General features: G+C 34.5%; 1 protein-coding gene across 1 annotated transcript in view; it reads left to right on the top strand.

Annotated features, from left to right (window-relative positions):
* Window positions 1–10,000, top strand: part of NEGR1 (neuronal growth regulator 1) — a 909,237-nt gene extending 899,237 nt beyond the window's left edge. Inside the window, exon 7 of the mRNA XM_079923776.1 lies at window positions 9,800–10,000. Coding sequence (XP_079779902.1) covers window positions 9,800–9,924 — 125 coding nt within the window. The 3' untranslated portion in view covers window positions 9,925–10,000. The remainder of the gene's footprint in view (window positions 1–9,799) is intronic.
* Window positions 10,001–26,793: the final 16,793 nt, after the last annotated feature.

Here is a 26,793-nt window from a genome sequence, read left to right as displayed (position 1 = left end):
TATTGTGATCTACTTAGAGGACTGTGAGGAATTATACCAATATACGAAGACTGTACCCCAGCACACAGAACAGTACAATGGGCATAGAAGTGCTCAATAAGTATTAATAGGTAATCAAGTATTATTTGTTTAATGAGTGAATTTTCTGCTCTGTACCTTTAGAGCTGTGCTTTAAATGGAGCATATTCTTGGTATGGTTGTTACTGTTTCAAATGTATAGGACTTTGAGGCACACAAGACTTTATTCCAACACCTTGGATATTTCTTCTTGGACCAAGGTAGGGGCTTCCGTTGGTATGTCTTGTATAAGTACCAATGTATTTTAAAAGCTACCATTTAATGAACACTTAAATTAGCACTGTATTCAGCACTTTACCTAGTTGGCTCATTTACCTATCACAACAACACTATGAGGAAGATACTTTTATCCCCTTTGTTCAGCTGGAGAAAACTGAGGCACAGAGGGGCTAAGCTAGTACATGGTGTGCTTGATTGTTATAAATATAGTCTCCATCCATAACTAACAAATTCAAGTAGACGTCACAGACAAGAGGGATTCTTTAACAGTTCTCTTGGAGGGTGTGTGTGTGTGTGTGTGTGTGTGTGTGTGTGTGTGTGTGTGTATTTAACTCTGTATGTTTATGGTATGATGTCTTCAGAGACATCAAAGAATACAAGTTTCTTCTTTTCTCTAAACTAGAACCGACCTTCCTTTGCAATGGTAGTCAATGTTTCCAAATCCTGAATTATTGATTGATGATATTACCTTTTTCTTGAGCTTTATAGTAAAACCTCATTAAACTGCAGAAGTTAAAATAATTCATTTATAATTCTCTATAATAAATATTTTGACAGTGCCAATCACTTGATTAAATCCTGTGAGTGATACAAAAGTAAATTAAATATTACCATTGTTTTCAAGAAACTTAGACTCTATTGAAGGAGATGAACACCAGAGTGATAAAGTATAAGTAAAAGTAAATGGCTATGGGACAAAAGAGGAACTGGCAGATGAATTCCAACTAGAGTTAGGTGGTAATTCAGTAATTTAATAATACCACATAGGAGTAGAAGCATAGAGATTCAGCATACTTGAGTTCTAGTCTTATTTTTGCCTCTGACTTAAGCACATCATTCAATCTCTACCAGCCTCATCTCCTCATCTACAAAGTGAAGGTTTGCATTAAACGATCCCCAGTATCCCTTAGAGTTCTGACAGGTTCTAACTTTGTGAGCAGGTTGCATTTGAGATGAGCATTGAAAGATGGGTACTATTCCAACATGTAGCGATGCAGACGCCCATCCCAGATGAAGGCAGAGTGTGAGCAAATCTGCAAATACAGCAAAGGCCTGGGTGTGCCCTGAGAATGGAGAGCCTTCCTGCCTAGCGTGCCTGCTGTGTCAGAGAGCAGCCAGCAATAGGACTGGAAAGGTAACTTTGGGAAAGTTTAAAGAGGGTTTTGAATTCCATACAAAGGCATCTGGATTTTATTAAGGTGTTTTAAATAGCCAGAATATAATGGCAATGATTAGAGAATCATTGAGAATAACTGAGAATGAATCTGGAGCATAACAAGTGGAACAATTTAAGTAAATCAGAACTACAGAGCCAGGTAATCACTGGTCTTTATTGCATTTGAAAAGCTAAGAAAAAAATTGGAAGGTAAATGGAATATTCCAAAAACTGGAAAAAAATAATCTATATGCCATATGAAATTCTTTATCCTTAATGCTGAGAGAACAATGTTACAGAATAACAGAAAAGAAGCTGGTTTGGGGTAACTTTCCTAACGCAAAAGATAAAAAGAACAAAGTTTAGTAAACAAGAAAATTTGATCATTACAGCTTCAAGTTTAAACACTTACATAAAAACTTAAATAATTTCACATCCACACAGCCACACATATATAATCTTACAAACTCCTTCCACTTGCAAAAATGTTTACCAGTTTGCAATTTCACCCATTTTTACCAAACTAGCAATGTCACAGTAATGATATAGCTAATGTCAGTGATTATCAGTGACCTTAAGAACACAGCTGAGTTTCTATTTTTATTTCTGTAAAACCTTCTTTCTTCAGCTAGATGATGCCTTAAAGGGCCAAACTAAAATCTATATAGTCAAGGCAATTTGTATTGTATGTTTGTGTATATATTTCACACAACAAAGGCAGCTTTTAAAACACATATACACACACATACACACAAAATATGTAATGACACTTATAAAGAACCCATTTGCAAACCAACCTGGAATGAAAAACTGGACTTTGCCCGAGTTCAAAGAACCATTTCGGGTTCTACAAAATTACCTCTGTTGCCAACATACTTCAAAACAGAGCTACTATAGATTCATGTACATCACTTCTGACTTGCAAAAAATAAAAATATCTAACACATTTAGAAGATGCTGATGAATAATACAGAGTGAAATTTTTTTTCAATGATTGTGAAGGACAGAAAAAAAGGCAGCAGAATTTCTTTCCATTTGGGTGATTGCTTACCTATTCTCTTTCACTCAAATTAGAGGTAATAGCCTTGGAGAGTTTCATCTGGTTATTTGCAGAAAAAAAGTATTTATCTACAAATAGGCAGATTTCTGAATATAGGTAATAACAGAGACAAACATATGTTTAAAATTCCTAATGTAGTTTATGCTGAGTAAATAGGATTATATACTGTGAACTTTGGCAAAATGGCTATTTAGCAAGTAGAAAAGGATTCAAGGATGGTGGTTTGCCAGAGAAATACCTTAGTAGTTACTAAGAACAAGCTCGCAGGGAAATTCCATGAGTCAAAAAGAGAAAGAAATGGTGTGATTTCTCTAGCCATTCTGCTCATTGTTTATAACACAAAATGGAGGTACTTTTTGTGAAAATTATTGTACACTTTTATGCTTGTGAAGGATCAGTTTGTAAAAAACGTCAGAACTTTCTAAAGATCGGCATTCAGTTTTTGACCAAATGAAAAATAAAAATCTAAAATGTTAGGATAAGTATCGAAATACAGATTTTCTATAAACTTAGGCCTCTAATTTTCGAAAAGCGCACAAATGTGCACTTGTTAGCCTGATTCCTTCTAAAGAAGATAAAAAAGAAGACTGACTGGCAGGAATTCGAAGCCAGCTACCCAAATCTTTCCCTAAATACGAGTGGAGCTAGCTGTTGTAGAGGCTCACAAATTAAGCCTTACTCTGAAGGACTGAGAGCTGCTTGAAAAGTGGACTATATTATGTTTATTTCTCTGTATTTCAGCAAACAATGTATGGCACAATAAAGGTGTGTTGAGTAAAAACAACTAAAAATCTATACATTGGTAGCCCTACCACATGACAGCTATGCTACTCAGGCATTCCTCAATTTCAATCCCAGGGGAGGAAGAAGATCTTAGAGGGTCTATAGTATAGGAACATGCAGTAATGACACAAACAAAACCCTCCCCGCTGGAAATCACTGTTCCATAGGTGTGGGATGGTTCCTGAGAAGACATGGTTTGTGCTGTGTCTTTAATGCAGAACATCCCATCTTAGGGCGTGGACCATTTTATTGCATAAGAAATAGTGCAGAAAGGAACAATAAGATGATGTTGCCTGTGCTAAGGCTTGCATGATTCATCCAGACACCATAATCAAAAGTTGTACATGCAGTTGTAAAGCATATCCCATTCTGGTGCTCCTCTCTTCCCCTAATCTCCACCCAGTATTTAGGCAGAATTAAATGATGCAAAAAATCTGGGTGTGATCTTAGCCTCTGATGTGTTATCCCTGACACCAGCTGATGGTGTTAAGGGGTGGTGGACATTGCTAAAGAGAGGATTAAACTATCTTTCAAGCAAACTCCTCCCACAGTATGTAATGAAACAGAGTTGCACTGTGTTTTGGGTTGAATCCATGGTGCATAATTTCTCAGTAGACTAATATACACTCTATTTTGAATCCACGTTAATCACTTTCTTTTATTTGAAATCTAATTTAGGTGTAAATAGTTCACTTCCCATTAAGGTATAAGCTTCCTTAGTAAAATGTAAGTTGAGGACAGGTTTTTCTTATGGAAGCAAAGTTAATGTGGCTAAATAACTCTACCTAAGATTGCAACAAGAATCTTAAAAATATGACTCAAAGCTAGTTTAGTTAAAGCTTCAGTAATTTAAGGAAATTGCCTAGGCAAGTAATTGGTATTATACCAAACTAAATATTTCACAGTTACATTTGCTTTTGCCTAAAAATAAAAACTGGAGCAATACAAGGGAAAACTGCCAAGACTGAAAATAATATGCAGCAGCTGTAAGTAATTGGAAGTGATAATCATAATTAGACAAGATGTAAGATATGTATTAAAGCGCAGATTGGATCTTCCTGTTGGCAACGGGGAGAAATCCCAAAGGCCTGGACCCCACACATAGCCCACACACTTCTGCTTCATGCCTGAGAGCCCCTCTGAAACCAAACTTGGCATTAGATCAGCCCTGAAACCACACCCAAGGTCATGCACCACACTGTTCCTCTTGGGAAGAGACAGAGGAAAAGAAGAAATGGAAGAGGTCATACTCCCTGCTTTCAAGGAGCCTGCAAACCAGAAGAAACTGGCCAGTTATCTAGCAGTAATTGGCATTAAATTAAAGTCCTCTGAAAGAAGCCAAGGTAATGAAGAGAATAAATATTTTTGTAAGATAAAATGGAGGACAGCTTTGTAAGACCAAAGATACATTGATTTATCCAAGTATAGATCAAGAATGATGTAAAATAGGCTTTTTCCAGGGAAAACATCTCAAGCTAAAGAGAAAGCTCTATGGGGACAGGAGGCATTTCTATTTGGCTCAGTGACTCAGAGAATGCCTCCCACATAGCACACACTAAATTTGCTAAATGAATGAGCAAATGAATAGCGTTTAGATAATACTTGAGGGAGTGTTTATCTTGTGTTAAATATTGTACTGGGTACTTTAAATGTATCAGCACATTTAATCTTCATGATCACTTTTGAGATACTACCAATCCTCATTTGCAGATGAGGATGCTGAACTAAGCACAGCTAAGAAACGTGCCTAGGTTAGTCTATTTAGAAAGAGGTGGAGCTGGACTTTGAACCAAATCTGGATCTACCGTCCATGTATTATGCACATCATATTTTAAAACTAGAGTGCCTTTAGCTTTACTAGGAAAGTGGGAAGAATAACAACCAACCTTTTCTGTTCTTTGTTTTAAATTCTGATCTGTAAACCACACCAAAGTAGCCTCCCTGACATACCCCATTTCATTAATTCTTTCTCTTTCTTTTTCTTAAATAAAATGGCAAACTTGAAAGCATCTAACACATTGCTCAAGGGCTGGGTATTCTCATTCTCTCTCTTAGTTTTAAATCTTCACCCTTTTGTTTTATTCCTCCTTTCCCTTCCCTTTTCTTTCTCCTTTCTTTCTCCATTTAAATGTCTTCTCCTCTCTTCATTCTTCTCCTCGGAAACCAAAGACAATTAAATAGGTAGTAAGAAAGAAACAGAAGTTTCCTCCTTCCACACTTTGCCTTAAAAGTAAGAAATCATAGGAACAACTATTGAAATAGGGTATTTTATCAAAGTGGTCATGGATTACACAAATATATTTAGGAATATTTTCCCACATTCAATTCAAAATACATCTGTTAAACACATTTGATATAAGATACAAATGCACATATGACAAGGAGGAATGTTCCATAATTTCAACATGCTTATAGTCCAGTGGAAGAGAAAGATATAAATATCTTTCTACATATATATTATACATATATATAATTTATTATAAGTAAAAAAGGATATATTTATGAAATCGGGTATAAGCAGGAGACTAACAATTCTTATTAGAGAGATTGGGGGGGCCTTATGGAGGAGGTGGTATTTTAGATCTTTAAGGAGGAATAGGACTTTGATAGGTGGAGAAGGAGAATAGGAAGTAACACCTTTTAGGCTTAAGGATATAGTATGTGCAAATGACAGGGAATAATGAAAACACTCTATGTGTTTAGAAAATGGCTCATGTGACTGGAGCTAACAGTGTGTATGAGTCTGGATAAGTTGACTAGAACCAGATAATAGATGTCCCTGAATACTGAGCTACACAACTTTGGCTTCCCTCCACAGGCAATGGAAACCCCTGAAGGTTGGGGCTAACGTAGGCTTCTACTCTTGCCTACACTAGTACAATCTACTGTCCACAGAGTAGTCAAGAGTATATTTTAAAATTTCAGCTAGCCTCCTCTGCATGAAACTGTCTTGTGGCTTCTCATATCTCTCAGAAGGAAACCAAACCCTCACTATAGCCCAACTACACCTGTGATCACATGCCCTTTCCCTTCTACTACTACTTAGAATGAGTAGCAGTATGATATTCACAGGCAACTAAAAACATGGCAGGGAACATACAACAGATCTGACCATCCCAGAGACATAGTTGGATGTCTTCATATTCAGGACCATATATGGGGGCCCAGGTTACTCTACACTCGCTGTCTTTTGCTGCAAGAGGATGATGCTACAAAGTTTGATACATGCTCTTCCCCTATAATCTGCCTCATGATCTTTCTTCCTGGTCCTGCTGAAATGCTGAAGGAAGGTATTCTGAATCTGTACAGGTCTTAGAAGGTAAGAATGAGTTTAAAAGTAGAAAGAGAAGAAAGAATAAAATATGGTCATGAAAGTATTCTTCTGAAAAAAGAAGTCAAGATATTGTGTCCCCTTATGTGTTTATGGTGATAATATTGGAAATGGATGTGAACTTTATCATCATTCAACAAATACTTAATTGAACACTTACTAAGTACTAGACTCTGTGTTCTGTACCAGTGATAAAATATACATATAATAAATCTTGTCTTGAAGACATTCTTGGTCTAATGCGGAAAGATAGATATGTAAATATGATATTAAATATAATGCCAAGTTAATTTCTCATATGGTTTTATAAAGACATTTCACTTTTTAAAGATGATATTTGAATTGATTCTTAAAGCTAATTTCTAATAGCTAACAGTTATTTTCTTTAATTTCTTAACATTTTCTGTAATTTCTTAAATAGCTGATTGGGATTTAACATGCCAAGCAAATCTAAGTGGCCCAAATAGCACTAAGACCCCTAACTTTAGTACCATTAGCCTTGTACTCTAAATCACTCAGTTTACAAGTCCCCCCAAAACACATAATAAATATCAGTCAATGAGATAAACATTACATAATAATAAGATACCTAAGTCAATGGGCTACTTTACTATGTTGTAGTTTTTTTAAGTGAGATATATATATGTACTAATATGTGTATATCACCGCATTTTATAAAAAATAATTGTTACTGTGTCTGCTGCCTGGACTACATACCTGCCATGAGTCCTTGGGGAGCCCTCCCGTGTTCATTCATTATCCTTATAGTGATTATATAAATCCTAATGTTCAATATTTGCCTTTTTATTTATATCTCCAACTAGAATGAAACTTTCCTGAGAGGAGATTGAGTTTTATTTATCTTTCCTTGTGTTCAATTCCCAGGACCAAAAAACGATGCTCGATGTATACTTAAAGATGATACATGATATAAGACTTGGCATTAGATATCTGACCTCACATTCCCTTAACTAACTTTGCTGTTTATTTTGGGGCCTACTAATTGTCAATAGCTACTTTACAGTACATTTTTGATAATATTCAATAATTGCAAGTAACAGTGCTGCAAAAGGCTCCTACTTTATTTTAGGACTAATGGAAATATTGCATTCACAAACAACTAAAAAATACATCCATTTGAGACATCCATGGAAAAATATATATACTGTTAATTACAAAGTAATATTTAATTTTTAAATATGATATAGATTTGTCATGTCTAAAACAATAGGAGGCTGAGTAGAAGACAAAGGCACATTGGAGAAAAAGATGGCATTTAAGGTATATGATAAAAAGGAATATATATGGAGATATATGAAATTGAGTAACAAAAGGATCATACCCACCTTATTATATATTGTATTTCCAGTACTTAGTATAGTCCCTGGTACCTAGTTTAATAAATATTTGCTGAATGAATGAAAGAAAGCATATGGTAGATTCTCTAGCTTATAGACAATGGCTTGCTTCAGAAGAGATTCTGTTTTGTAGGAGAGACATACTCCTTTTAACTCTGACCTATTTATTTATTTAATTGAATTGTTCATTGAACAGATATTTCTTGAATATCCACTGTGTACCAGAACTTGCCAGACATTGTGTCTGGAAACACTAAGATAAATAAAACATGATCTAGGAGAGTTTACAGTCTGGTGAGAGAAATAGATATGTACACAAATATTTGCAATGCAGTATGATAGTTGTATAAAAAGGAATACATATTGTGACCTAATGACACAATAGGGTAATCTGCTCAGCTTGTTGGAGAAATAGAAGGAATTCAGGAAAGATTGCCCCAAAAATGCATTTTAAAGGATGAGTAAGGAGTTTTGAGAGTCTTTTATACTCTACCCACTTAATGTACTATTTAAATTGTCATGATATAAAAATGTTATCTTTGCTTTGTGTGCTTGGCTTTTAAGATCTATTTCTTATTTATGAAATCATTTTATGTGTTTTGCTTATTATTAGTCCTGTATTATTATACCAGTTTTATTGCACTCAAGATTCTTAAAAATACAGCAAAAACAACTCTGAAATAGCTGTCACTGAGAAGGTAACAGACCAATTAAATATTTGTTTATATTAAAAAAATAAAACATCGTTCTAGGTCTTGAACAAGAGAAAATAATTTAAGGAGTTTTGTGGTTTTAAATTAGGCTTCTTACATATCAAAACTTGAAAAGCTATCTGTTCAACAATAGACTTATTTTCTTCATCATCTTCTCCTTGTTTAAAACTCATTTGTGATGCAAATAAAAACATCAAATAGTTGATTTTGCTCCATGTTTACTAAAGAGTAGTAGTCTCAGCCCTTGAATCTCACACAGAATCAACAATTGTACTGTCAAGAAAACTCCCCACTGGCAGAGGCCAATGCATCTTTCATCTCCTTTAAAAGGGTGTCTCACCCAAAATAGACCCGAATAGCAGAACCCACCTGCTCAAAGACATTTACCAGCAAACACACCCATAAATCCAAACTGAGCTGACTGGTGAAAAACTGTCTCTGCCAAAGCAAACCTGTAAAAATGAAGAGTAACCCCATTACTCAAATGAACAGATACTAATGTAAGGAATCAAGGATCATGGAAAATCCGGTAAATATGACAACACCAAAGGACGCTAATAAAGCTCCAATAACTTACCCTAGATAAATGGAAATCTATGAACTGTCAAAGAATTCAGAATAATCCTCTTAATTATAAGAAAACAGACAGACAACAAAACAAAATTAGGAAAACAATACAGGAACAAAATGAGAAGTTTGACAAGAAAATAGCAGCCATCAAAACAAACAAACAAAAACAGGTATCTTGGAGTTGAAATCTGCATGAATATAATAGGAATAATAATGTTAGCTGATATTTGTTGAATACTTAGTGTGTGTCCAGCCCAGTGCAATGTGCTACATGTGCTTCATCTCCAATTCTCACTGCAGCCCTGCCAGGTGGATTATATTATTTCTATTTTGCCCTTGAGAAAAGTGAAGCTCAGAGAGGTTAGTCAAATAGGCCACACATTGTCATACAGCAGAACCTGATGTGAACCTAAGTCTGTCTGACTCCAATGCCAGTGTTTTCCCCAGTACACCCGGCTGCCTTTTGATTATTGTTAAGATCTTGAAAGACACAAATTAGATTTTGATTTATTCTTTTCCATTTCTTTCCAGCTCCAAGTACAGCCCAGTATGGAATTACCGGGAGCGCTGACGTTCTTTTCTCCTGCTGGTACCTTGTGTTGACACTGTCCTCTTTCACCAGCATATTCTACCTGAAGAATGCCATTCTACAATAAATTTAAAGACCCATAAAAGGCTTTTAAGGATTCTCTGAAAGTGCTGATGGCTGGATCCAATCTGGTACAGTTTGTTAAAAGCAGCGTGGGATATAATCAGCAGTGCTTACATGGGGATGATCGCCTTCTGTAGAATTGCTCATTATGTAAATACTTTAATTCTACTCTTTTTTTGATTAGCTACATTACCTTGTGAAGCAGTACACATTGTCCTTTTTTTAAGATGTGAAAGCTCTGAAATTACTTTTAGAGGATATTAATTGTGATTTCATGTTTGTAATCTACAACTTTTCAAAAGCATTCAGTCATGGTCTGCTAGGTTGCAGGCTGTAGTTTACAAAAAACGAATATTGCAGTGAATATGTGATTCTTTAAGGCTGCAATACAAGCATTCATTTCCCTGTTTCAATAAGAGTCAATCCACATTTACAAAGATGCATTTTTTTCTTTTTTGATAAAAAAGCAAATAGTACTGCCTTCAGATCATTTCTTCAAAATATAACATATCTAGATTTTTCTGCTCGCATGATATTCAGGTTTCAGGAATGAGCCTTGTAATATAACTGGCTGTGCAGCTCTGCTTCTCTTTCCTGTAAGTTCAGCATGGGTGTGCCTTCATGAAATAATAATTTTCTCTTCATCTCCAACTAATAAAAGTGTTTTTGCCAAATTCTACAATTTGAAAGCAAAAGTAAACCACAATGATAAAGTTAAACTATATCCTATCTCTAAAGAACAAAGGAGTTATCAAGCTGTAAAAATCTCTTCCCACATTTTGAGAATTTTGCCCCACGATGACTCAGTTTTGTGATGAAAAACAATTTAACTAACATAGTACAGGTAAATCTACCATATGATTTCTTTAGTTGTAGCTAAATATTAGATCCACTATGAGAAATAATTCCCTTTAAAATGATAGTACAGTCTATCCAAAGGATTGCCTAGCAATACAGCAACTTTTCCTTTCACTGTTCCAGGCCAAAATTTTTAAGATGGTTTGTCAGAAAGGACACAAAGTCCAATTACCTAATATTACATGAGTTGGTAAGCACTCAAAATTTTTGGTTCTGTGGCAGGTAAGTTGGTATGCTAGATATAGTGTTCCTGTGGATAGGTGTATTTTGCCTATTTTCCATCTGAAAACATCACTCAGTTGATAGTTTGGTATGCATATTGTATTTAGAAAGCTCCAAAATATATTATAACAAATATTTCATGCTGGTATGCAACAGATCAATCTCTGAAATAACAAATTCTGCAGTTAAATCTTTCTCTATAGCCAGTAGCTCAAACAAACAAGGCCAAAAAGAAAAAAAAAAAAAATTACCATGCTTTAGTTCTTCTTATATGATATATGTAAGATGTGTTCAAATGGAGACCAGCCACCAGTGATGAAGGATATCTTAAAATCTACTAATTATTAATTTATCATGGATATTAAATTATTTCTATCATAAAGAATGAAAATTACATTTTTGAAAGAAAATGCTGTTACTCTAAGAAGCATTATATTACAAGAATAGTTTGTTGGTGTTACTCTTTACTAAAGAAAGACCATAGCCTTGGAAGCCATTTTACAGGTTTAATAAAGTTACCAATTTCACTATACCTAGAGAGATTTCTGCAAATAGTTCCCTTTTGCAAGTCATAATAACTACAAAACACCTACTAATATAGTTAGAAACAAGATATTTCACAGAGATTGTATACATTTAAGATATCTAATATTTTGCCCTGAAAGAAATGAATATAAGTAAAATGTAAGTAAAATTTAGTCTCAAAGTACACCATAAATCTGTTTTAATTAGAAATGTGAATCCTAGATGAGGAGGCATAAATGTACAATATTTCCATAAAATGGCAATAATATGGCATAATGCTATTAAATTTACCCACTGTAATAATTTATTACATTATTTTGACTGATATAGGGTTTTTCTTAAACACATATGGCATTTTAACTTTGATTATTATTGATTTGCTTTCTAAAAATATTCTTTGTGGAATTGGTGAGTAAACTACAAAATATTTTTTGTGTGTATTGCAGCTTTAAAGTGGCACACTCCATGATAATCTACTTACTAGAAATAGTGGTGCTACCACAAAAGTGTTAACCATCAGTACCATTGTTTGGGAGAAAGAAACAGATCAAGAATGCATATTATACAGTGATCGCTTTCCTAGAGTTAAAAATACCTCCTCTTTGTAAGGTTTATAGGGTAAATGTGAGGTAAATTGAGGTATAAACTATGGATGAACCAAATAATTAGTTCAAAGTGTTGTCATGATTCCGAATTTGTGGAGTCTGGTGTTTTTCCCATAGGATGTGACAGAAGTACAGTCATAGCTCAGTAGCTATATGTATTTGCCTTTATGTTAGAAGAGAATTTCTTGAGTGACTTTTTAAATAGAGGAGGTATTCACTATGTTTTTCTGTATCAAGCAGCATTCCTAGTTGTTAGGCCCCTGGACAGAGTGAAATCATGAGTATTTATGAGTTCAATATTGTTCAAATAAGGCTACAGTATTTGCTTTCTTGTGTGAATGTATTGCATATAATGTTCAAGTAGATGATTTTACATTTATGGACATATGAAACGTCTGATTACTCCATTTTATCAGTCCTGATTGTACAAGATTGTTGCAATTTCAAAATAGCAGTTTTATGAAACTGATTTATCTTTTGATCTATAACAATTTTTCTAGCTATTCATTTCAGCATTATATTTCCATGGGTTTCATTTGTGGGACTCTTTTTGTTGCCCCTGAATTTTTTTCAAAGAAAGAAAAAAGAAAAATAAAGAGCCGTTGAGAAAGGAGAGTAGAAAGAAAAGAAAAAGACTGAAAAGGGAAAGAGGTAAAGGGAGAAGCAAAAAAAAAGAAAGAAAGAAGAAAGGAAAGGAGGGAGGGAGGAACCAGAATATTAGGGTAGCTGACTTAATACATTTACATTCTTTTAACTGCAACTGGTGTAGTTATGTTTTACAACGATCCCATTTGAAACATAAGTCCTGTTACACCATTAAGTTCCTATTATGCAGCAATTATATAACAAAAAGTACTGCCCAAATTACAGTATTGTGTTATGGGGTGACACTAAAAGATTTGAGAGAGAGAATGTCAAACTTAAAGCCACTTTTGGGGAGTTTAGACTTAACTGAAAGATTAATGCTTCATCATAACTTTTAAGCTATATCTAGAAAGTAGACTGGAGAACTGAGAAAATTACCAGATAATTCAGGACTATATATATATATATATATATATATATATATATATATATATATATATATATATATATATAAAAAAATACCCCAGTGTGTGAACTCAGAAAACTCTGAGAAATTTATCAAAGCCAATTATCTATATTGATCAAATTTACTGAATAATTGTTAATTTATCCATTGTGCTTAGCTTTGTGACACAGCCAAAAGTTATCTATTTAATCTTTTCAATAAAAATTGTTTTTTGAAACTCAGAAATGATTTAAAAAGAGGTCAGGTTTTTAACTATTTATTGAAGTATGTGGATGTACAGTATTTCAATAGATATGAATATGAATAAATGGTATGCCTTAAGATCCTTTGAATATGTATTTACTTTAAAGACTGGAACAAGCTCTTCCTGTCTTTTAGTAAAACATCCGTATTTCATAATCTGATGTAAAAATATGTTGTACTGTTTCCAATAGGTGAATATAAAGTCAGTTTATCAATTAAAATATGTATTTGACTCATTTGAAAACTCTATTAGTTTAAGGGAAAAAGGAAGAAATAGTAAACATATTTCTGCTATTCCCTTCTTCATTTTCTGCTGCATCCACTGTACCACATTCACATCTTTCAGATACTCCAATGAAATACCAGGTGAAAATGTTAGATGCAGTTTTAAAGGATCCATTTTGTAGCCTTTCTCTCTATTGCTGATTCCCAAAGTTCAGTCTAACAAGCTGAACTACATCTAGCCTAAAGAAGAAATTTTCTGGAAAGATTTTATGATCAATTATTTAGAACTTTTACCTGCTGAAATGCATCAAAGTTAGTAACAGAGACTGATGATGAAATCCTGTTGGTTTTTCAGGCTAAACATCCAGGCAGATAGTACAATTTCATAAGACAGCTGGGTATAAGACAGGGAGTATATACTCCACTTCAAGGCATTCAGATACAATTTCAGTAAAAAAAACACCTTGCTTTCCAAACAAAATGTGATTTGGTTGAAAGCTCATTTTTTGTGATGGTTATAATATGCAAATGAGAGCCACCCCAAATGAATGATTTAAGCCATCTTTTCCAAATCTGTCCATTTATGCTCATCAACCAAATAAAAAGGAACAATATGGTAGATAAACAAAACAATAGACTATCTGTACTTGGTGTAACAGGCTATTTTGAAATATGGGTGTCATTGATATTCTGGGAAAACCATATCTACCGAATCCTTTCCCCCTCAAAAAATGAAAACACACACTAATAAACATCTGATTTTCCCACTGGCTCATTATTTCTCCCTTTGTAAATTCTATTCTGCAAATAATCACATGGAAACAGAAGCATCAAGTCTCAGACCCTGAAAGCTAGCATATGAAGCAGAGCTATTTTCTCACTGAACATAATAGGTCAAAATAGAGATACTTCAAAATGACATTTAGGTATTTGGAAAATAATTACTTGCTTTTGCCTGGCAGGCAGAAATTTAAGAATTTTAAGAGAAAAATTTCCAAGAATAATTCATTCAAGATAATGTAATTTGATCCAAACACCAGAGTGTCAATGTACTCCCCCGAACTTTTGAAGAAGCATATACCTTCACATTCATATAAGCTTTTGTCTAATAATCCCAAACTTACTGAAAATATTTAGGAATTGACATGTTTAGTAGAAAAAGAAAAAAATTGGCAAATGAATCAAATAAATACTTTCCAATCTTCCTGGAGAGGAAGAAAGAAGGAATAGTTTTCAGTCATCTCCCTAAAATCTCCTCCCACAGTCCTCTTAAGAATACCATGACTCCCCCAAGGTCTTCAATCTAAGAAACATGCTCCACCTCAGAGACAGATGTGGCAGTTAGAATTACTCCTGAAGGGTCACAGCTATCTCTACCTTGAATTTTACGATGGCAAAGTACTTCAGCAGACATTACTACTATGACTTTAAATGTACTTTAAAACGTTATTATTGTCTCATTGATGATGAACATGATATTCAGAAATTTTAAGTCACTTGCTAAAGATTATACTTCCACTAAGTGGCAGATTTGAGCCAAATGTGCAATGCAAAAATACTCCCAATTTGTTTCAGTTTCCATGAGCCTTCTTAGAAATAGAAAAAGGATGTGATCACATTACTAGCTTCACAAACAACTATATGTACATTTATATTTATATATAAGTAACTGTTTATATGTAGATAAATTTTTTTCCTTTAATGCCATCCTTTTATTTTCCAATGCCTCCAGAGGGTATGTGGTTTAAAGACAAATCACATTATACATCTCATCTAAAACTTTTGGGGTGCAACTGCCTTTGGACACACAGCCCGTGATAATATTAGGCCCATCACACTAAATGGAGGATCTTGTCATAATCATATGTATTTTTTAATATAGCATTTTGCAAAAACCTGCCAAGTTTTGAATAATCCACTAAGACTATTTCCTAGGCATCTGCAATCAACAGAATTCTTAGGGAAATGGAGAGCAGAATATATACACATTTTTTTAAATTCACAATAGAATACTGATTTTAATCTTGAGCAATGTTGTTTGAGCCAATTTATATCAAAATACTAATTATATGCACATCTGTTTGTGCTGGGGCAGTAGAACAAGAGAAAGATTCTAATTTTAGAAATTAAACTATATACAACCTAAGGAATACATTTGTATTTTGTTGTCAAAATAGAAATATAACGCGAATCCTGTGAATATCACTCTAGTTTGAAAAAAATGAAAAGCATAACTTTCACACACATGTAAAATGAACATATTAATTCATTAATGAAGGACTAAGATGTTACAACCAGATAAAAGGATAATCCAAAGAACAGGCACATTTATAGATCAAGAATATTGAAATTAATATGCTAATAGAGGTAAAACTGGCTTCTTCCAGAATAAAGAATTCAATTGAAACTTTGACCAACAGAATTTATTTATGTGTTGACTGACAAGAAATACTTTGCCTTGCTATCATTTATCTACAACTTTTAAAATAGTTCAAATGCAATGAAAGGTGGAGTCCCCACAGAATCAGAACCAGGTAACCTGGATGGGTGTGTGCTAAATAATGCATGGGTTTTTCATTGCAATCCAAATTTTCCCCTAAAATGATGAGATGCAAAAATCTTAAAAGCAGTTGAATTTAATGAATTGCCAATATTTTAAGGTTCGATAATATCTCTTGCAATGACTCAGAAAAAAAAAAAACAAGTTATCTATATATCTAATATTCTACATTCTCCATATTCTAATTACTCATTTTCTTCCTTAATCCACAAACCATTACCCAATAGTTTGGAACATACAGAAGGAGAAATAAACAAAACATAACAAGGATGGCCTTGCTTCAAGAATCTACCTTGTTGAAAAATGAATATATTTTGGACACTTGTTAAAAGAAAAAGTTTTTTTGTCATTTGGAGGGAGGGGCATTTAATTCAGGGGATAACAGGAATTTTATATGAACAGCAATAAGGAAAATGAAGTAGCAGTTGAGATGGCAATATCTCTTCAACCAAAATCAACGGTAATGGTGAAAACATTGTAAGACTACTGCTGAGCTGAATGGTCTGCTTCCACTTAATGCTAATGAGCCCAGTCCTTGCAAATTTTGGTTTGGTAAAACTACAGGAGGTAGCATGGTCCATTAGGCTTTCAAAGCTTCAAAATGTTAAAAGGGGTGGTTTTCCTCCTTCATTTCAAGTGAATTGCTAAAATCATTGGGATGTTCCTCAGTGGAACTTTGAATTTGCTAGTTTCTTCATTAATTTTGACCTTTTTGCAATCAAAAAAGTTAACTTTACACTAAATGCAGCAGACTTCTACCTCCTGCAGGTTTGAATTGTGCTTAAACAAATACTCCAAGCACATGCAATTTCCTGAGAAAATTTGGGGACCTTATTTTAGAAAAAGAACTTATACAATATTCTTTGGAGACTATAATATGCTAATAAAAAAGAACAAAGTTTTCTTGGTTGTTCTAAAGCACCTAATAGAATCCACAGAACTCTTACATAGTTTTCTAAGTAGTTTCATAAATGTGGGTTGTGGTTGCCCTGAAACTTGATATCTCCCTACAGCACATTTGACAAGTGACCTGGCAAAAATGTGGTCAACAGCTCATTTATGACATACACCTTAAGAAATTGTTGCCAGAGATTTGAAACTGCTTCAAGCTGATGTCTTTCAAAACAAAGCACATACTCACACGTACAAACAAAAAATCACATTGCTATCAGTGATCTGGAAAATAAGCTTCCAAGCCAGCCATGTGGTGTTCTGGATAATTCATAAAAACAAGAAGAAATGACAACAGTGCAGCCAGCAGTTTCTGTTTGTTTCATTTGCTAAGATTTTCACATAAGTAACATCTTGTGATTTAATTATTCAGAAGATGGCACCTGCTTTAAATGCTGACATGGAGAAAAACAGATTTTTTTGGAATAAAATTTATTTCTGGAAATACATTTTTCCTGTTGATAGATATGTAACTAGTTTATGCTTTTGAAAGTCTTACTGTCTAATAATTTTAAATGTTGACAAGGAGAAAGATTGTTTTTTTCTTTAATTTGGAATTTTTTTTTTTGCTGGAAATGTATATTTCCAATTTATAGATAGACAACTAGCATGTGTGTCCAGAAATTTCTATTCTCTCATAATTCAGTTGTAACAATATATTAACAAAATTTTCATAGTTTAATATATGAGGAATGAATGTCTTTTACAAAGTAACACAAGAAATTATACAATGAGCTTCATTTTTATGTTTGGGTACATCCTCAGGCTAGTATCATTTCAAGAAGAATCTGTCATCTGTTGATTTTGGATATGTTAAAAATAAACTTAGTTTAGAATAAAAAGACATTTACCTTAATTTTTGTCAGATAACTCAAAATGTTCACATGACATCCATCCTTTCATGCACTTATCCTACAGGAAAGTGTGATTGGTAACCTTCGAAGAGAATTTTAAAAGGAATTATCTGATAGAGTTAATCTGGATGTTTAGAAGACAGTCACCAAACTGGAGCAAAAGTTCTCTGTTTCTCTAATCCTTTCTCTAGGAAGCCAACCTCACCTTAAATCTGAAAAGAGAAAGAAGGAGAAGGGAAAAAAGAGGGAAAAGAGGAGGAGGAGAGGGAGGGAGGGAGGGAGGAGAAAAGGAGGAGGGAGGAAGAGAGAGACAGAGAGACAGAGAAATTAACAGTGTATTTTCTGTTCGGAAAAATAATAGGAAAATATTGCCAAAGAAAGACTTCCTGTGTGTGTGTGTTGGTGTGTGTACTTACTGCTGCCCAGATCTATTATATAATGAACAACAATGTCTTTTCTTCGCAATATGACTTCAGTTTCCACATTTATAATCAGTAAATACAGTGAGGTGAATAAAGGTTGTTATTCTATATTTTCCAAGTTGTCATTCCTCTTGTTTCTTTAAAAGTTTAATTACTCTTCATCTTAAATTATATTTGGGTTAGCATATCATACTGTTTTCTCAAGAAAATATGACAATATTTCATCACATATTATAATGAAAGTGATAAAACATCCATTGCTCTGTGACTTGGATAGTTAATAGTGAATTTTCCTAAGAAATTGCTTAGTAAGAAAATAAAAGCTGAATTTGAATAGTTTACCACTTTATAAATAGGCACAGTAAAATAAAGAGTCAGATCTTCTGTAATTGTCAGGAATAAGTTTTAGTGATGTTTGAAAAAAAATCCCTTAAGTCCTGAGAATTTAACTCTTAATTTCAGGCTTTCAGAAAAAGTGAAAAATATTTTTCAAAAGTAAATAAAGTAAAACTTTAAGGGGTCTCAATGTTTTATAAATCTGTGATACCAGTATATTCATATGTCATACTCTATCAGTCTTGGTTGCAAACAACAGAAACAAACTGGCTAATTTGAGCAGAAAAGGAATTCATTGGAAGAATCTTGGCTAGCTCTCAGAATGATGGAAAATCTGGAGAACAGGATGACATCAAGACAGGAAATGCAACCAAAAGTGCAGCCAATAGGCAGCCAAGCACACAGCTAAGGTCATGCTACAGGTAAGGATACCACCTTCATGGACATCTGTCATCTCCATTGGAATCTCAGCTCTACTATTGCTACCCTGAGTAATATCTAACTGTTCCCATATCTGCTTCACTTCCCTAAGATCCAAAGACCTGAGCAGTTGACCAAACCTACGTTTCTACACTCAAGAACTAAGCTGTCAGATGCAGGAAAAATCTACCTCACTTGAGTTTTAGAAGCATGAGGTGGGGCTCTTTCTTTCACTAAGATCCATTCATAGGAGCTATTTCCAAAGTGATAGGGTGTTCAGATTCTATCTAGTCAAAATATGAAAATTGCCCATTACACGTGCCTCTAAGCAGGTGAGTTTGTAAAATGTTGTACATGGAAAGCCATTATACATTTGCTGTCAACCTAATTTAGTGGATATTCTCCATTTTAACTATTATCTGAGAAAATGGTTTAATTATGCCTGCATAGTTAGGGTTTTCTGCACAAGGTTCTTTGGCTGCTCATTGAAATGAATATATTGAACAATTTATCAGAATTTTATATTTTATTTGATGTAGTCTTGAAAAGTATAGTGGAATTTATACAAATTCTAAAGTTAATATTTCATAAGTACTAAAAATTTAATTTGGGGAGATATATTTAGATAGATTGATAGATAGATACATAGATAGATACAACTTCTCTCAACATGAACATTTCCTAGTAGGGGAAAAACTTGAAAGCCATTTCTTTGCTTAAAGTTTCCTTTTTAAAAGCAACAATCAAACCAGACAAAAAGTCTCCCTCACTCAAAATATCTGTCTAATATTTAGAGTTGAATTAGCATATTATCCTGAATCTATATACTTCTTTCAGTGCATAGTTCAAGTAAGGGTTTTCTTAGGTGTAGTCTGGCTTCCATGTCAATTATTTGTTTTAAATGTAGAGAAGCATAAAATATTTTATATCACATTTAATATTTTAGTTTTTTTAAATTTTTTAATTGGAGTAGAGTTGATTAACAATGTTGTGTTAGTTTCAGATATACAGCAAAGTGATTCAGTTAAACATATACATACACCTATTCTTTTTCAAATTATTTTCCCATTTAGGTTATTACAGAGTATTGAACAAGAGTTCCCTGTGCTGTACAGTAGGTCCTTGTTGGTTACCTATTTTAAATATAGCAGTGTGTACATGTCAATCCTAAACTCCCAATCTGTCCATCCTCCCCACCCTTAATATTTTAGTTTAATAGGCATTTTTCTTGTATTCTTAATTCAATGCATCAAACAGGATCATGTGTGTAAGAAGGCTGTAAAAGGGTCATATTAAAAATTAATATTGAAACTAATCACCCTTGAGAAAGTAGCTTCACAGAACAGCCCAGTATTCCAAATCAGATCAACTGTCTCTCTTTTAAATTGAAATTATAGTAATGTTAGTTTAAGCACTGATAAGCTCTGATGATATGGAGATTTTCAAAAACTCTGTGAACTGAATTCCAGATTTCTGTCCTAGAGAAAAAACTTTACCTAAATTCTAAATTAATAGTTCCTAAATTAATAATTTGAATGATGTTATAATGAGAAAAAGAGTCAAAAAATTATTAATCTGAAAAAGCAAAAAAATAAAAGCATAATAATTCATTGAATGGCACATTCATGGCTAATTATTTTACAGGTCCTTTATTTCATAATAAAGGGACATTGAGCGGCTACATTCAGAGAAATAGGTGCCATTATCTTCCTAAAGTAATGGACTTAAAATCTTTGGAAAAGTGAGTAAGGACCCTGTATCCACCTGTAATCCTTAATACTCAATATATTTCCTTTTTGCATTGCCCTACGTCATTTAGCCTGACTTAAAATGTGATATTCATTTATTCACCACACATTTATTGAGTGCATACTTTTACCAAAACACTGAGTTGTAATACAAGGATGAGGCATCACAATGTAATGGGAGAGACGGATACATAAATGATTAGAACACAAATTTTGCAACACAGTATTAAACACAAACACTGCAAATGTATTTATGAAGTGTTTGGGGAGCACAGAAGACAGAGCAATTAACTGTATGAGGGAGGCAGAAAAGACTTCACAGAAAAGGAGACACTGAAGTTTGATCTTGCAATATGACAGTTTTGTGCTGACTGGAAACTGCAGTACAATTTTGATAAATATGAGCTTGAGTCCTCATGTCAAAACACTAAAATTCTTTTTAATTTATGGCCAAAACATTATCACTTACATACATCAAATGCAAAGTTGATACTCACTGCCTCTAACTATCTTTTCCTTCCCATCCCTGTTGAATTCACTGTAGTCAGGTTTCTGTTCCCACAGTTAGGTAAAACTCTGTCATAAATGACCTCCATGTTGCTAAATCCAAATGTAATTTCTCAGTCCTTGTCTTACTTGACTTGGTTAATGGATTGCTTTCTCCTTCTTAAAAATAATTTTAAAAGTATTTTCAATACTTGGCTTCCATAAAACCACATTTGCGTATTTTTCTCCTTTCTGTCTTTTCCTTTTCAGATTCTTTTTTTTCTTTTTTTTGTTTTGTGGTACGTGGGCCTCTCACTGTTGTGGCCTCTCCTGTTGCGGAGCACAGGCTCCGGACGCGCAGGCTTAGCGGCCATGGCTCACGGACCCAGCAGCTCCGCGGCCTGTGGGATCTTCTCAGACCGGGGCACGAACCCATGTCCCCTGCATCGGCAGGCGGACACTCAACCACTGTGCCACCAGGGACACCCTCAGATTCTTTTGATGATTCCTCCTTTTCTTCCAAATACATAAATGTGAGAGTGCATTCCCTTGCTTCTCTTTTCCTGCTATACTCAATCCCTAAGAAATGTTATTCAGTCTCTCAGCTTTAAGCCTCTATATGCTGCTCCACATCTGTATCTCTAGCTGAAAAGTCAGCATCAAACTCAAGGCTGATGTACCCACCCACACTCTCAGTAACTCCACTTGTAATGTCAAGAAAACATCCCACACTGAAAGATGTTAAATCTGATCTCCACATATTTCCCTCTAAACTAGCTCCTCCTGCTGTCATCCCCATCTCAGGAAATGGAATTCCATCCTTTCAGTTGTTCAAGCCCTAAAATTTCAAGTCATCTTTGACTCATTTTTCTCTCAGACTCCACATTGGGTCCATCATTAAGTCCTGTAAACTCTAGTTTCAAAATACATCTAGAACATGATGACTTCTCATTACCTTCACTGCCCTGGTCTGAGCCACATCATCTCTTGCCTGGATTTTCACAATAACCTTCTAACTGGTCACCGATTCTAGTCTAGGCTTCTTCACTCTATTTCAACATTGGAGTCATAGCAATCCTGTCAGATCTGCTAAAAACCCTCTCATATTTCTCCATGTCACTGAGTGGAACCAAAATTTTTGCTATGAATCACAAAGTCCTACGTGATCCAATATCTCATTTTCTCTATATCATAATTCCTTACAACTCTTCCCCATATTCATTTGACTCCAGTCTCACTTGCCTCCATACTGTTTCTCATGCATGCCAAGCATGCTCCCACTTCAGGTATTCACACTTGCTCTTCCTTCCACCTGGAATGAACTTCCTTGCAGATCAATATGGATAGATCCATACCTTCCTTTAGGTCTTTCCTCAACTTTACCTTTTCAGTGAAATCTTACTCTTTCTAAGATTGTAATTTCCATCCCAATTATTTGTATCCCTCTTCTTTGTTTTATTTTTCTCTTTAGCACTTTAACTAACACTATGTAATTTACCCATTTATCTTTTTTATTCTCTGTCTTTCCCATCAGAGTATGCTTTATTATGGCAGAGACTTTTGTATGTTCTGTTCACTACTATATCTCTAATATTTAGAAGCAGTGCCTGACACATAATAGATGCCCAATAAATGTTTATTAAATAAATATGTGCTATACAATGTAGGGATTCAGGATTATAGAAATCAGTATCAGTACTGAGGATTTATTCCTCTTGTGCTCTGAGGAAGTTACTAAAAAAGAAGTGTTAATATTTATATTTCTTGCCAAATCAGAGACCCTTTCAACTGGGAGAAGGAAGGGAGCAATACATCAAGGCATGAATCCCTGTCTCAAAGTCTACACTGATTTCTTCCCAGGCCAGAATTCCAGCTGAAAGTTGAGGTGGTGACAGTTCTGAAGCTGAACTTTAACAAATATTGTCATTCTTTCCATGAAAGAATGTGTTTCCCAGTTTTTCTTCTACTTTCCCTAAAAGCTTACCCAATTTTAACCCTGGCCAAAGATTCATTTTATTTGTTTTGATGTTTCTAATTGGGATTACTCACTCCACTGAAGGATTTGCTAAATATATATGGTCAACCTTGTGTGTAATATTGTGATTTTTGCCACTTCATGTTCTATTTCTTCCAGAAATTCATACAAAATATTTCCATTGGAATATAAAAAATTAACTCTATTGACTTTCCATGCCAATTATAGCAACGTTATTGTAAACAAAATAGTTGTTTTGTTGTTGAGATGAGCATCCAAAATTTTACAATTTTAAACAATCTCAATTAAAATCAGAAATAAGCTATGCTAGATTTCTTAATCTTCAAAATTACTATTTTCAGTGGGATTTTTAAAAGCTATCTATTTTGAGTGGTATTTTTTTTTTAGATGCCCTAACTTATATAACAGATAAAAGTTGAGATCTCAGTGGCTTATCTCAATTTAAGTTTATTTTTCATTTATGCCAAAGCCAAATACAGAGCTGAACGGTTGAGGTGAGGGGTACTTTCCTTCATGGAGGTATTCAAAGACCAGGCTGATGAAGCCTCTGCCATCTTCAAAGCATGGCTTCCACAGTCAACTCAAGCATTCAATATCCTACTGCCAGGCAAAGGAAGAGAAAGAGTAGAGGAGCATGCAGGAAGTTTTTATGGGCTAGGCTTAGGCGTGGCATAAATCATATCTACATTCTGTCAGCCAGCACTCAGACTTCCAGCTTCAACCTATGACAAGAAAGTCTGGAAAATGTGTACCAAAGACAAAGAAGAAATAGATTTTTTTTTTTAATTTAGCCAGTCTCTGCTGCAGTCTTCTCTTTTAGTCACTAAATATCCATTTTTCCTTTTTCTGCCACATACAGCACTAATTCTTCCACTCTCCTAAAGTCCTATCCAGTCACTGCATTCAGCATTAAGTTTAGTATCTTCTAGTGATACAAAAACTCTCCATTAAGTTCAAATGTGGCTCTTATGAACATAAAACAACATATTTCCATCCTCTACTCCCGAACTATACACATACGCACTTTACGAAGGTAGTTAAAAAAATAAAGTAACCATAATAAAAGCTTCAATTCAGAAAGGGAAAAAGAGGCCATGGCAAGGATTTATGAAGCCCTGCAGAGCTGACCATTTAAAGGGCCCCTACACACGAGGAGGCGCAAATTTCTTGATTAGGCTCTGAGTTTAATTTCTGGGAACATCTCCTTTACCCATTTTTCTCCCTGGTCCCTTCTCCATCCTTTGAAAACTTCTTCCTTGATTCTCATCACCACACCTGAAGTTGGCATGAGAGATCAGGCCCTCCTTTGGGGCTGTAGAGAATTTGGAAGTCTGATTCCTACTTTAGTTAGAAGGCCACATCCTTAATCTGATGCTTGACGTAGGCCACTGGACCCTCCAAAGCTATTTCAATTTTATTTCCTATCTTTAGAAGTGCAATGGCAGCCATTTTTCCATCCCTTTCTACTCTCAAATTTCTATACTTCATTTTCTTTGATTTCTTGATCCAGGCCTAGAAGTAGGATATATCATTCCCATTCACAATCCGTGGGCCAGTGAGCCAGACGTCAGTCATGAGGCCCTACCCAACTTCAGGAAAGGCTTAGAAATGAAGTCCAGTTGAGGACTTAACAGAAAGGAAAACCAGTCTGGTAAGCAGCCAGCCAATTTCTGCAATAACTATTAAGTTTAAAGGATTATTACAATTTGGAGGGCAGATTTTTGTTTTGTTTTGTCTTAAGATTTCGTGATATAAAAGACGATGACAAGGAAATCTTAGAATTGTGTGAAATATATAATGTTCATGAGGATTTCATTTTCTGGGAAATCTTGCTCTAATAATAATAGCTTGATTTCAAAAACTGAAAAAAAGGACACAAATAGCATAGTTTTGAAGAAATAAAAGACTCATTCTGCCTTATCTTTCTTTGGCTTGGTTTTAGAATCATGTGCTTTGAACACGCTTCTTGTCTGTCTTCCCCACTAAACCCTTAGCTCGTGAAAGGCAGTTTTCATTGTTATATACCCATACCAATCTTGGGAAATATTCAAGACTCAGGGGAGTGGAAGAGGATATGAATGCATTCTTATGAATTTTTAAGAAATCAACTAATAAATCTTAATATCACTGTGATCAACTATGTGTCCTTAATGAAATGTTTAAGCATTAGAAGAAACATGTTTCCTATGACAATATGAATTATTCTTTGGTGAAAGTACCAAAGCATCAAATCAAATTATCTTTTTAATTTATGTATGAATGACTAGTGTGTGGAATTTTTTTTCATGCAGAAATCCCAGGAGCAATCTTAGAGTGAGAACAGAGTCTTCAGGGTGTTGTTATCCACTGCATTAATTTCCAAGATAGGTTTTCCACTAAAGCACTACAGATTCCAGCTTCTAGTAGTAGTTCAGCTGAAGGGATGATTAATGACAGGAGCAAAAATGTGAGCTTACTGGGAGACTCCACATACACGTAGCTCATTCCTTATGGTTAAAGGTAGAACCAGGAGCAGGAAGTAAAGTATGACCAGCCTAAATATCTCTAAAATTCCTTGATGGAGTTTTTCAGAACAAATCAACAAATGGTAAATTTTGTCTATGTCTCTTTAAAAGAATAACAAACAATTACCTCTAGTTTTCACCTCTATCATTTTAACTCCTTCATTATTAGTTTTAATCTCTGATGGATAACCTGTGCAAAGCTAAGGTATTAGCCTCATTGTGATTCACCTTCAAGGTTATTAATGTCCTGTTATGGACTGAAAGTGTGTGTCCCCCCCAAATTCATATGTTGAAATCCTAATCCTCAATATGATGGTATTAATGTGAGGCCTTTGAGAGGTGATTAGATCACGGGAGTGGAACCCTCATAAATGAGATAAGTGCCCTACAAAAGAGACCACAGAGAACTCTCTTGCTCCTTCTGACAAGTGAGGAAATAGCAAGAAAACTACTGTCTATGAACCAGGAAGCAGCTCTCACCAGATACCAAATATGTCAGCACCTTGATATTAAACTTTTCAGTCTCCAGAACTGTGAGAAATAAATGATTTTTGTATAAGACACCCAATATATTACTATAGACATCCATATAAGTGAGGCTTTTGTCTGTGGATGTCTTCTCAAAGTTTTATTCTGGAATGCAAGGAAAACACTTTGGTATTGATGTGAAGACATAGTACTTCTCATGCTTCTGCCCTCATGGAAAGCATATATTTTCTTTCTCAGTTACTCAGCAAATCATATTTTCCCTTTATTTTTCTCTGAATAGCAAAAGACTCAGTATTCTTTAACATATATATTTATAATGTCTACTAGAACCACTTCTTCAACAAATTTCCATTACCACATTACAAATTGGATAAAATT

The sequence above is a fragment of the Stenella coeruleoalba genome, assembly GCF_951394435.1.
Source record: "Stenella coeruleoalba genome assembly, chromosome: 1".
In the NCBI taxonomy this organism is placed as follows: domain Eukaryota; kingdom Metazoa; phylum Chordata; class Mammalia; order Artiodactyla; family Delphinidae; genus Stenella; species Stenella coeruleoalba.
Note: the sequence above shows the minus strand (reverse complement) of the source record. Positions and strands in the feature narration are given on the sequence as shown.